The sequence below is a fragment of the Hippopotamus amphibius genome, chromosome 10 (assembly GCF_030028045.1).
Source record: "Hippopotamus amphibius kiboko isolate mHipAmp2 chromosome 10, mHipAmp2.hap2, whole genome shotgun sequence".
NCBI lineage: Eukaryota > Metazoa > Chordata > Mammalia > Artiodactyla > Hippopotamidae > Hippopotamus > Hippopotamus amphibius.
Genome location: NC_080195.1, coordinates 99,266,175 through 99,280,001, shown reverse-complemented (window position 1 = coordinate 99,280,001; position 13,827 = coordinate 99,266,175). Strand labels below are relative to the sequence as shown.

At 38.4% G+C, this 13,827-nt stretch overlaps 1 protein-coding gene across 6 annotated transcripts in view; it reads left to right on the top strand.

Moving 5' to 3' along the window:
• Window positions 1-13,827, top strand: part of APP (amyloid beta precursor protein) — a 272,596-nt gene that overhangs the window by 39,571 nt on the left and 219,198 nt on the right. For all 6 annotated transcript variants that reach the window (XM_057696995.1, XM_057696997.1, XM_057696998.1 and 3 more), the window contains exon 2: window positions 13,360-13,527. In XM_057696995.1, the coding sequence (XP_057552978.1) occupies window positions 13,360-13,527 (168 nt within the window). The remainder of the gene's footprint in view (window positions 1-13,359; window positions 13,528-13,827) is intronic.

Below are 13,827 nucleotides of genomic sequence, written 5' to 3'. Positions count from 1 at the left end.
TTGGTACTATCTTATTAAACACAAGTCCCTGTTTATGTTGAGCCCATGTTAAAACATATAAGTACCTTAAATTTGGCATGTATAACAGCATGCCAGCTGTCTCTCAACTGCTCTGCCCCAGGTTAGTAGGAAATCTGATGGAAATGACTTCTTAGAAATTTAGCAGGGCTCTGAGGTTCATGTGAGTGCCCCTCATACCCCTGAGAGCTGCTCTGAGATTTTAATATACATTGAAGGACAGCATTGTATCTTAATTTACCTGGAAAATGAGCATCTTTGTGAGGGTCTTCAACCTTATGAGTATTCATTTTAGTATTAGAAATTATAAAGATATTAAGGGATATGGATAGTCTGGAATGTATTGGGTCCAGATATAGATACTGCCTCCCTTACTGCAGCCTCAGACTAAGACTTCCATTAGCCACCTCTCCCCATTTTAGTCTCTCCACCTATGTTGGTTTCACAGTGGCCTGTGAGAAACCTAGTAGAGGCTATAAAGTAAAATAGGGATGAATTTCTGGGCTGACAAGGAGTAGAGAAGTATGCTCTTTTTTCCCCTTGTCCAGGTAGTATGGGTAACTCTAAGATATGGATGTATGAGTTTGGCCCTACTTACATGTTCTAATTAAATGATGATCTGTCTCCATTTATAAATCCACTTCTTCTGCAAGCTTTTTTTCAATTTATTTCCCTCCTGCCACTTGCTCAAAGACTGTTGTCTTCTCCTTTCCATCCAGTGATCCTTTGGGGCTCAGTTTCTTCTATGCCATATATCAGGAATGGGTCAATGTTGTAGTGAGTAAGTGAAAGAAATAAAGAGAAAAATAATAACTAAAAAACTTTAAAATTTGCACTAATTTGCACCTTAACCATAAGCTTTATACTTTAGAAAACCCACTGTAGTGCTATAGATAAAGTGCTGTTCATAAAGTAAAGGTTCATTTGAGAGCTGTGTCATTAGATTGTAAGGAATATGATATTGCATAAAAGAAAAAGGCTAAGTGCACCTGCTAGGTGAGTGAGGTACCCCAAATATGTCAACATCTAACATCTCATATTAAGAAGTAAGGAGGGGTACTTCCCTGGTGGTCCAGTGGTTAAGACTCCACACTCCAAATGCAGGGGGCCCAGGTTCGATCCCTGGTTGGGTAACTAGATCCCGCATGCTGCAACTGAGAGTCCTCGTGCCGCAACCAAATCCCACATGCCGCAACGAAGATCCCACGTGCTACAATTAAGACCCGGTGCAGGCAAATAAATAAATAAATAAATAAATAAATAAATGTTTTTCAAAAAAGAAGAAGTAAGGGGAATCACCCCAGGAATGGTCCTAACAATTTAGCTTGCAAATTATGTGAGGATAGTATATTCCAAGTCAATAAAATAAATTATATCTGGAGCTCATAACTATTCCACTTACTTGGCTGTATCTAAGCGCTAAACTCAGGTGGCATTGAGACTAACTTTGGGACTTGTTTGGTACCACCTGGGTGAAATCTGGTATGATCTCAATGTGAGGTAGCAAATGACGGAAGTACTTGACCCAACGTTCCAGAACTCCATGTGTCCCCATTTCTCACCCCACCCTCTTCTCTGCACACACATCTGCCTCTTGGAGAGAACTGGCCCTGGGGTGTGTGTGGCAAGAACCCTCACTGCCTGTGTTCCACAGATTTCAACAAGCCCATACTGGTTGGTGGAGTGTGATCTTAGTGACTTGAGTATTTGGTGATGAAATTTGCATGTCTTTTGCTGGGAGAAGTGTAATTAGAATAAGATGTATTCACATAGCCACATGTAAAATGTGAGTATGGTCTATTTAATAGCATTAGACTGTTTTTATTAAAATATTTCCTTTTAAAAACATATTGAGTGACATAAATATACAAAACAAACTAGTGGGTCCCAGTGGGGAGAGAGGAAGGGGGAGGGGCAATACAGGGGTAGGGAATTAAGAGGTACAAACTATTATGTATGAAATAAGCTACAAGGATATATTGTACAACATGGGGAAATATAGCCACTATTTTACAATAACTATAAATGGAGTATAACCTTTAAAAATTGTGAATCACTATATTGTATACCTGTAACTTATATAATGCTGTACAGCAACTATACTTCAATTGAAAAAAACAAATTGAGTTGAAAACAGAAGATATTTAATTTTTTAAAACCGGTACATTTAAACAAATTGTTTATCATCTACAGAGGAATAAAGGAAAAGAAAGAAAAATTAAGAAGCCCACAAAGTCGGTAAGATTTAAAGATAGTAATTGATTGTCCTTTTCTTAAAAGCCTCAGTGCACATGTTTGGAACACCATCTTATTTCCCCTCAATTCAGCCATTTGTTTCCAGTTCTAAGAAATAAAACCAAAAGAGCGTGGCTCACATGCCCTAGCTGAGCCTTTTCTTGTCTGATCCCTACCTCATTGAATACGTGAAATAGCAAATACTTGTCAGGTTTCTGGATATCATTGTTCTGGTCTGTGCCCATTGAACTAATTGAAGCTCTTACTTTCCAAGAGTTTATTAATAAGGCTGAGAGGAAGTGATAAAGGTGCAATAAGAATTAATGAAAGACAAATGGGTAATATGTTGACATGAACATAATTTATTGTTTTTGTAAATTTTGTGCTGCCTTATGTCTGACAGTCCAGTAGAAATATGATGCAAGCCCCAGATATCATTAAGACATTTCTAAGAGCCACATCTTAAAAAGTAAAAAGAAAATTAATTTTAATAATATATTTTATGTAACCCAATTATCATTTCAGCTTATAAAATTATTAATGAGGTATTTTACAACATATCTTTCATACTAAAGCATCAGAATCTCAATTGAGATGCTAAATTTTCATTGGAAAAATTTGATAGAGTGTATAAAATTTACAGTCAGAAAGTAGATTTGCTTACCTAAGTTGTTCTAAACATGCTTTAAAGTTTTTCAATAATAGGATTGAGTAATTGTTTTTTAAATTTAAATTTATGTTAATCACAGTGAACTCAAATGAACAATTCCGTTTCTCTGTTGAACTAGCTAGTGCTCACCCTTGGTGGACACTACAACTTCAGGGTGCTCAGCAGTCTAGTCAGTCCTGGGTATTGGGGTTCTGCATCCACGGAATGCCGACTGTGTACAACCTTATTTTATATAAGGGACTTGAGTGTGGGGGCTTGGGTGTCGAGTGTACAACCTCATTTTATATAAGGGACTTGAGCATCCCACGATTTTGGTACGGAGGGCGGGGCCAGCAGAAGGGCCTGGTACTATGGGACTGTATAGTCATTTTCTTGAGAACTATGTTAATAAGACCCATAGGCTAACAATAGAAAAAATAGTGGAAAAGCAAAGGTTTTGGGAGATCAGTGCCTCTGCAAGCTGAGTGGGGCTGACATCCAGGTTCTGAGGGGGGAGCCCAGCTCTGAGGATTTCACACAGGATTTTATTTGAGCACAAGGTCCTACTGCTTAAAAACTTCTGAAAACCCTTAACCTCATCTGCCTCCCCACCAGTTTGAGCAGGTGACCCCTTCTGAAACCATGATGGCAGGTTATCTATCCATTTAAATGGCTCATTGATGAGGTGCTCACCATCTCCTGAGGTTTCTTCCCAACAGCTGTCCATCACTGGTTTCCTATTTATAGGTTCTTCCTTGTGGATTACCTTAAGATGTCATCTTCCAATCTTATTCATTCCTATGTTCCTTAGAGTCTTCTGATGAAATTTCGTTTCCCTCCAAGGTAAATTTTCTTTAATTTTTTTAATGTTTTTCTAAAAATGTGAGTATATCATTCTAGATATGATTTGACACAACAAGATTTCCCGTGATATCTGGGCTCTGTATTTGTAAATGGTGAAGATGCACTTTTATTTTCATCTCTTAAAGCCTTTGGAACTTTTTTTTATGAAACAGCTACACAGCTGTGCCTTTCCTGTCCTGTACTACTTCAAAGAATTATTTCACATAAAATATAGGATCTTGTATACATGCCTGTATTAGTTTCTCTTGCTACAATAATGCTGCAAAGCTACAACCCACCCCAAAATTTAGTGGCTGAAAATAATAGCCATTTTTATAGCTCACAGGCCTATAGGTCTGCTGAGCTTTGCCAAATTTGATAGAAAACAGTAAAACTTAAGAAATTGAATACATACAGATTATCTCTTGTATCTAAAGTACACTGGAGTAGTAGAATTTGATTTTTCTGTGTTGCATTATGTGCTGAATGCTTATCTGCCCTAGCTGTCAGAACTAATGGAAATCATTACTGGATAATAGTTCATTTGTTACCATCAGATTTCTTTACAGTGAATGCCATTCAAACCAGCATCCCTCAAGACCCCAATTTCCACATCCTTCAGCGTTTTAGCGACATGACTTAAATGCAGTCACTCTAGAGTGAGATTTTAGCAAAGCACTGTCATTTGAGATTTGCTCTAATTGCTCTCTACCTGTAAACTCTGTGTGTGTATTTATTACTACTATTAATGGCACCATTATGTTATTATATAGATGGCTGTATATAGTAGGTACATATACAGGGATACACACATGTAGGTATATGCTCATTGTTGAGAACTTATAAAATAGAAATTAAATAAGGTAAGCCTTGAAGAACATGCATTCACAATTTGGAAACTTGGAGATTCTGGACCCCAACTTTGGTGATTCAGTTAGCTGTTTCTGATTTAAGGAAAGAACTAATTTAGGAGAAAGTTCTTCCTTTTCATTTCTAGGAAGGTTTCTTAAAGAGGAAGCTACCAAAGTTTACTAGATGTTAATGTCTAGGGATTTAAAGTTAAGAAATGAAGATTAAACATTTCAACTTTTTAAATTGGATTTGCTTCCCCTTTATTTGGTCTAAAAATAATTTTTTAAGAGCCGGTAATGAGGAATTGCAAAATACTACTATCATCAGGGGAAAAACTTATTTGAAAATAATATTCAAGAATTGAAAATAAAAAAGGTTGAAAACTAGTAGCAGGAATGCCAGCTGGCTTAGTATGAAAAAAAAGGACACATAGACTTTGGAGTAAACAGCCTTGATTAGACTCTCGACAGGTTTTGAGCCTTTCTGATTATCTAAGTAGATGTGGAAGTGAATTATTATCTAAGTTCTGAGAGTCAAATGAGATAATGAAGGGAAAGTCCTAAGTAAATGCTTCAGTTTTTGCCCTTAATTCTTTTCCTATTTCCATGTTCACATGATCAAGGCCGATGAGATATAGCAATTTTGAGAGAGTCAAAATAGTATAAAGATCACGGTACTGTATGTTGTTGTATGTGAAATATGCCAGTAAAACTACAAGATAGAATTAAAGAGAAACATCAAAATGACATTGAAAACAATTTGTTACCAATGTCAGAGCACAATAAACACAGTTATGCGTGGTCTGGTGATATATGTGATGTATATGTATATATGCAGGCAGTTAAAATATAGAACATTTACTGTTTAGGTCTAAATGGGCATTCATTGCCTCGAAAACTATAGGCAGAGTTTGGTTGTCATCCTTGAGGCTCTTTTTTTTTTTTTTTTTTTAATTACAGTTTTATATCTGTTCTAGGCAGTAGGCATCACTCTTTCCTGGGGCTGCCTAAAATTCATGCTTTAAACATTGGTAGTTAATTCCATGAGTGTTGAATAACAAAGGTTTCTATTGGGAGAACTCTTGATTTTCTACTGGGCACCAGCAGCAAGAATTTATTTACAGGCCTTTGTTATGAGTTGGAAGGAATTTGGGGTCAACTTTAGAATATCTATCCTTTAAGCAGAAAAAAAAAAAGCTTGATACTGTCAAATGACAAAACTAAAACAATTTAGTAATGAGTTTGATGTCCTTTATTCAAAGGAAGAGCGTCCATGGATTGGGGGAATACAGTGTCTCATAGGCAGGGTAGCACTGTTTTGAAGGGATTTGGGACAAGAGAGAGTTTACAGAGCTTTAGAAGAGGCAACAGTGAAACAGCATGATTGTCTAGGAGGTTGGGAAGGGGATTTCCTCATAAGACTAGCAGGTCCTATTTTTAGGATAAAACAAGCTAGCTTAACCTGAGTTGGAGGATTGTGATTGGTTTGTTAGGATACCTTGACAGGTGTTTCCCTTACGTGCAGACTGATGTAGATTTAGATTTGTGATGTGGACCGCGCCACTAAGGTGGCTTTCAGTTTTTGGGTCCCAATATAAGAATTCACTTTATCAATATCAACAGAGACCATCAAGGAGCTATAACTTGTCATTTGAAGCCAGGTCAACAGTGTCCCCAAAAGCATGTCAGATTTCAAGGAGTGAAATATGTGGATTAGTTCTCAGAAAGCAGTGTTTTCTCTCTTCACTCACTTTTGTGGCAAATCGTTTTTAGCCTGAAACTCGAGCTCTGAAATAATTGTGCAGCAGCTAATGCTTGTGAGGAATGTGGCTGCCTCTCCGCACAGTAAACTGAAGCTGTGTACAGTTTCGATAATCACATTTCAGTTTTCTGTATGCTTTGACTAGCTCTTGCATTCTTTCTTACCACAAATGCATGCATGCAGGCACAGGGCAAAACCTTGGAAAATTGCAATTTTCCATTGTAATTTGAGAGTCAGCCTGGTCACATCAACAAAACCCTTGGTGGTGTAGGTCCAGCTCCCAGCTCTGCCTCTTCATAATTCTGTGGCCTTGGACAAATCCTTCAGAGCCTTTTCCTTCTGCTTAGAGCTGGGGTGGATGATCTTACAGATTCTTTCAGTTCTGTGATTCCGATTTTAATTTCATTTCTCCTCTGTTAGAGATAAAATGGGCAATTGCAAACGTTCTAGTTCTGCTTAAGTTTTGTTTGTTTGGGTTTTGGGGTTTTTTTTTTTTTTTTTTGGCATTTAAAGGAATGCCCTACAGATAGTCTTTTCCTTTGGAGAATGAAAATTTGTTTATGTTAAGGATTAAGTGAGGTACTTTATTTGGCCTTAAAAGCAGTTCACGCTCAAATCTTCTATTATGATTCTACAGAATAATTACATTGAAAATGGAAAATTTGAATGTATATTAAAAGCGTTTTGTGGGGTATAATTGTATTACACCCAGCTAAAGGGAAATCATTTATGTAAGGAAACCACGGCTGTGACAGAAATAGCATCCCTGTGTGCTTTTTAAAAGATACTCACTGTATAAGCATCTGACCCCTAGGAAATTGTGAACTGATTAAACAGTACCAAATACTCGAATATATGAGGCCAGCTATTCAGACCGGTGAGAAATTCGTTTAAATGCAGAAACCAGATGGTTTTCGTTAGCCACAAACCTTAAAATTACATAAATCCACGGATGCACTAAGCTATGGATTTGTGCCTTCTCCTTGCCAAGCAAGACTTTTCAGCCAGTGAAACAGAGAGTTCCTTGTTCCCTTTCCCTTTTAGTTGGGACTGTGGGGAGGAATGCTGCTAAGCCAGCTCTATGAGGAATTTTGATCTTCTTGATGATAATAAAGAGAAGCTTTGCGGGGGAAGGGAACACCCAGTTCGAAAGACAGCGGGAGAACTTGTTTGAGAAGCTGGTTTTGCACTTGTAAATTGCATCAATTCTAGGTATAGGTTTCCAGGGTCACCTCCGCAGATTGGCTCAAATTAGGTATATATTTATATTTGTTTATGTTAATTTCCCCCTCAGCTTTTTTAAAGCCGTTTTCTAGCTAACTTGCTTTCAGAAAGTCCATTTTCACTTGAGTAGCTTGTCTATATAGTATGACCCTAAAATATTCTTCTGGCAGCAAACGGTTGTTTTTCAAAGATGGACAGCATTTTTAGGTGTAGTGTCTGGGTCTCTGCAGTTCAGCCCGTTCTGTAAATAGCCTATTGCTTTTGAGGCAGTGTGTGCAAGTGCCCTTGTTTCAGCCAGTTTTATTCTGTCCTTTGTCACCGAGCACTGTTTTCCCATGGGAAAGTATCTCTGGTCTTATGATGTCAGTGGAAAGTCATTCATGTTACAAGAATTATCTTCATCTTTGGTCTGTCAGAAATGCAGGGACTGTGAATGGGCATTGACAGCAGGGTGCCAATCTTTGAGGTGTCGTCTTGGTTTTCTGCCAAGTAACCTTAAGTTACCTTAGATGGTAAGATGAAAACAAAATTAAAATGTAATAGTTATTTAAGTGATTATATTTCCTATCCAGTAAAGCTTTTATATTTCTTTTTATTAAAAAGAGAAATGTTTTTTAAGAGTTAGGAATACTTACCTTTAGGATGACTTTGACAGGGTATGCATTTTCACTGGCTGCAAATAACTTCCCGTAGGACTGAAAGATTTAAGTTTTAAGCGTGTCCATTTTAACAGGTCCTGAATAAGACCCTGTATATGATGCAGTAGGCCATTTTTTGAGGCTTCATTCAGAAAAAGGGATTTGAGTAAACCTGTTGGGCCCTTGGAAGGCTAAGTATTATCTTGCCTGCGACCACCTTGGCTGGTGATGAATGCCAGGGAGTGGGCTGCTCCTAGCAACCAGGCTTTGTTTCTTAAATGGGTTCTTTGATGCCAGTAAGGATCCTGGGTTGTTTGTCTTGTTTTAATTAACTGAGCCAGGGATATATTTCTTAAAACATGACATTCTTTGCAGGTGGGCTTTGTTAAGAATAGAAAAGTTTCTAGTTCAATTTCTTATCTCCCAGCGCCTTACTCTGATCTTGTACACAGCTAGTGTTGGCTTGAGAAAGAATTTTTGCCCAAGAAACATGTCTTTGTGATTTAAGTATTTATTTATGATGTCCTCTTGTAATGTGCAATGTAACAGATATATGCATACAGCCAATCTTATAATTTTCAGCATAATAAGTTGCCCTAAGTATTGAGAATCAAAGTTTGAGCTATTAAACAGCTCCATTCTAAGAAAACGGGTCATGTTAACGATCATGACTCTTCATACTTATTTTTTTAAGTTAATATTAGATATCATCTGGTAGAAAATCCAAAAGGAACTGAAGCATCTGTTTTCTTGTCTTAACGCCCATTGTCAAAAGGAAGAGATCATAAGGCAATCAAAGATGTTTTCCAGTAATGTGATAGGACCATAATCAATTCATTTGAAGGGAATGGGATAAAGATTACCACCATTTGGTAGTTGGAATATACAAACATACAAACAGATGGGATCAAAATAATTGTAAAGTCAAAAAGACGAAAGGATGACAAAGTGAAGAATGGAAGAAACAGAAAAATGTTAAGAAGTCAAGGTAGGAAAAAATGAATAAACATTTGATGTGTTTGTCAGAGACAGTGACCAGTTGTCTCAGCTTGCTGTGGAGTCTACCAGTTTTAGCACTAAAATTCTCACATCCCGGAAACCCCGCAGTCCCAAGCAAAGTGGTTGGTCATCTTATTGTCAGAGTAAGGACTTACCTGACTTACTGCTTTGTCCCCAAAACGATTGGGTTGGCCCAAAAGTTCGTTTGGGTGTTTCTACCCGAGTGAACTTTTGGGCCAACCCAGTACGTCAGTGCCTAGCACGTGTTACATACTCAAACTTATTGAATGAAGACATGTTAGCTGCTGTCATTTATTATTGTTGCTGTTGTTGTATTGCAGTTGGCTCTCAGTAGCTAGGAGGTGAAACAGTGCGAACACCAAGACTTCTTAAAACAGGTAAAGGAGAGGCAATGGCCTAATCTTTAGGAATGTCTTATGCTATGGAATTGAAGGGTTTTGAGTTAATAATGGGATAATCAGAAACTAAAAAGAGCCAGGGTAGTTCATTGTGACAGAAGCCAAGGGAAAAGACTTCCAAGGAGGAATTCATGTGTGGCAAAGAAATTGAAAAGTGACAGATATTGAAGAAAAACGCTTTCCTTTCTCAGGAGGTCATATGTCGCCTTTGAGGAAATTATTTGAAGGGTGGGAATGTAAACCACATTGCAAGGGTCCTGAGAAGCCGGTAAGAAGGTGCTCACAGTGAATTTGTTGGGAGAAATGGGAAGAGGATAGTTCCTCTAGAGCAGAGATAGGCAAACTCTAACCCACTGGCCAGATCTGGCCTACTGCCTGTTTCGTAAAGAACATTTTGTTGTAAAGCAGCCACACCTATTTTGCATATTGTCTGAGACTGCTTTTGCATTGCAACAACAGAGTTGAGAAGTTACAAGAGACTGTAGGGTTCACGAGACATAAAATTTTACATAGAAAATGTGCTGATCCCTGTTCTAGAGGAAAATAGAGGGAAGTATTTTTGTCTATTTGCTTTTGTTCAGTAGAGGAGATAGGAGCCTATCTGTGAGTGTATTATGGAGCTGGAGAAAAGGAGGAACTTATTGGGTATTTATTGCTGTGTAATAGATTACCTCAGACCTAATGGTTTAAAACAGCAAACACTATCACCTCAGTTTCTGTGGGTCGGGAATTTGGGTGTGTCTTCTGGGTGGTTCTAGCTCGAAGTCCCTCTTGAGGTTTCAGTCATGTCAGCCAGGGCTGCAGTCGGATGAAGGGTGATGAGGCTGTAGAATATTTGCAAGCTCACTTACGTTGCTGTGATGTAATGACCGCAGACCTTGGTTGCTCATCACATGAGCCCCTCCACAGGGCTGCTTGAGCATCTGCACAACATGGAAGCTGACCTCCCCCACAGCAAGTGATGCCGGAGATGAAGGAAGAAACCCTAGTGCCCTTAACAACCGTGGTTTGGAAGACACATATCTTTGCCCGATTTTATTTGCTGCAACAGACAAACCCCTTGATACATTATGGGATGGCAGTGGCAAGAGCATGAATCCAGGAAGTAGGGACCATTGGGGTCTTCTTGGAAGCTGGCTATCATGGAGGAGAGAAATTGGTACTTCGTTGTTCCTTGAGGGTAGGATATGGAATGAAGGGCCTTTGTACTGACAAGAAGATAGAAACTATGGTGAACACATTGTGGAGAATCCGAGGTACAGAGAACTGTTGAGCTAGAGTGGGGAGGGAATTTATTCAACAAAATAATTACCAACCATGGTAAAGGATCATTAGTTTCTCTGTTTAGTTAAGGGTAAGGTCCCAAGATGCTAAGACTGGAAATCTTTGGGACAAGAATGAGAGTTTGAGCAGAATAAAGAACCATGGGGAATACAATGGTGATTTCATTATTAGATTTTAAGTTCCTTGATAATGGAATCTAAAACATGGGCAAAGCCTGTATTTTATAAGTGAATACATTCATACATGGGTGAATCAAAAATTATCGGTACTCTGGCTATAGAATTTATAGAAGTTTTGATATAACCTGAGTGTGGGTAATTTTTGACTCACTCTCATAAATAAATTTTATGTATTTATCTATGTTATAAATATATGTTATGGCCTTCACTGCATCTAATATAGGGTTTCTGTAGGTAACTGATTATTATTTGACTTTCTTGCAATGTTATTATCTTACTACTTACTTCGAGAATATGTGTATAAAAACATGATTGAACTTGGTGTACCCCCCAAAAAATAATAAATTAAAAAAAATAAAAAAATAAAATAAAACGAAATAAAATGGACAAAATTTATATGCTGAATTTCAGGATCAAAGCATTGAATTTCCTCTTACTTCTCAGGAAAGCTGTGAAACTTACGTTTATGGAGCATTCTGCTTAGGCTGCTTCTTTGCCTCTGTTGGAGAATGAGCCCCTCCATTTCTGGCTTGGAAATTGTAGGTGGCAGGCAAGGCCCCAAACTGGGGAGTCGAGAGGTCCCAGCTGTTCTGCTGACGACCCGATACGGTGGCCTCAGCTGCTGTTTGTTACATCTGGCAGCATAGGGGCAGAATTTTACTAAATATACCTTATAAAGTCAAACTAGAAATGTAGACAGTGTTACCTGAAACATGGTTTTTGACTGTGCCAGGAGCTTTTGCACTCAGGTCTGTGATAGGTCTCAGCTGGGTTCAGTGCAAGAGTTTTTTTTGTTAAAAGGACAAACATCCTCTTATGGATTTATGGACAAAATATATATGAGGATGACTAGAATGAACAGATGTTTGATCTGTTTTTACGTTTCTGTGGGAAGAAGTGTCAGGAAGCTATTTCTTTAACTGAAATCTCTTGGTATAATTTTAGTGGTGTTGTTTTTCTCCCTCCTGTGAACAATTTTTAGAAATGATATTATTCTATATAATGTTATTATATAGAATCACCCAGTTCTCAGCTGCATGAATGGCTTCTGTTGGAAGTTAGCTCTTCTTGCAGTGGATCTCACCCATCTCCTCTGCAACTGGATTTAACAGTTACTTTGCCACCCGTGTCTTTTGATTCCTTGGTTTCGAATAACACTTTCACTCCTGTGGATTTGTTTCTCATCTCTTGATTTTTTTTTTTTTGCTTTTTGAGCTATCAGAACCTATTAAGTGAGATAGTACAGATATTTCAGAACTTCCATTTTGCCTTTTAAAAATATTTCTATGGGGAACTCCCTGGAGGTCCAGTGGTTAGGACTCAGTGCTTTCACTGCCATGGCCCAGGTTCAATCCCTGGTCAGGGAACTAAGATCCCACAAGCCGTGCAGTACAGCCAAAAAAAAAAAATTATATGAATGTAATATCTGTGGGCAGAAGAGTTTGGAAATACAGAAGGGCACCCGTTTCAAAGTTATTTTGGTGAAATGGTGTGTTGTCTGCAGTGGTCATAGCTAAGACCTGTTGAGAGCTTGCTACACAGCAGGTGCTGGGCCCTGGGTGAGACTTGTCACCTCTTTGCAGTGTAGTTGGGGAGATGAGACACCAGCACCCTTACTGTACTCTTCAGAGCTGACAGAGTGCGAACCAGAGAATGTTCTGGAGAAAACTGGTGGAATAGCCCGCATATTCATTCACATTTGTGCTTGGTAAATTCTGCAGTAATTTTTCGGTTCAAAAAGTTATAACGTTGTCTCTTGCTAACTAGTAATGTGCACTAACACCTCTGGGAGGCGACACACAGCCTCACTCCCAGACCTGTCACCACGCAGGCACTCGGTGTTGTTCTTTGTGTGAGTTACCTGGAGGTTATTCTGAGAATATGGTTTCCTCCAGAGTGATTCTGTTTGTTTCAGAAAAACATCTGATTTTATTGTCAGGACCTTGCATTAAGCAAAATGGATAAACGTTTCAATGAAATCTGCCGTGGGCAAAATGTATAAGCTTTTCAGTGAATTAATTCTTCTCAATACTGCAGTTTCTTCATTTCAGTGTGAAAAAACCTACACTGTATTATACGTGGTTGGAGATGTATGTAGCATATGTAATGCGTCAGCCAAAGGGATTCATAATTGAGAATTAGGAGGAACAGAACCAATGTGGGCGTTGCTCCGTGCCATATTCCTCTTTACAACCCTTCCTCCAACCTGCACCCCAAAGCTGTGGATTTTTGTAACTGACCAGAACTTATTTTTCCAGGTGCCCACTGATGGCAATGCCGGCCTGCTTGCAGAACCCCAGGTCGCCATGTTCTGTGGCAAACTGAACATGCACATGAACGTGCAGAATGGGAAGTGGGAGTCGGATCCATCCGGGACCAAAACCTGTATTGGCACCAAGGAGGGCATCCTGCAGTACTGCCAAGAAGTAAGTCTCCGCTGGTGGCCAGCGGTTCATGTTGGATCACATGCACGTTCTTTTAAAACATTTAACTTCTTTTATGTTTGTATTTTATTTCTTGCAGTGAACATCTCGGTTTCTAATGATTCACCATACCGTTAATATATTTATTTGCTTTACCCTACAGTACGCATAAATATTTTAAAAATTATTTCAAATAATAACTAACCATCAGTAAACCAATTGAAATATATTCTTGTATGTCAGATATACTTCAATTAAAAAAAAAAGAGGACAAAACCCAACTGAGTCAATTTTAAGATATGT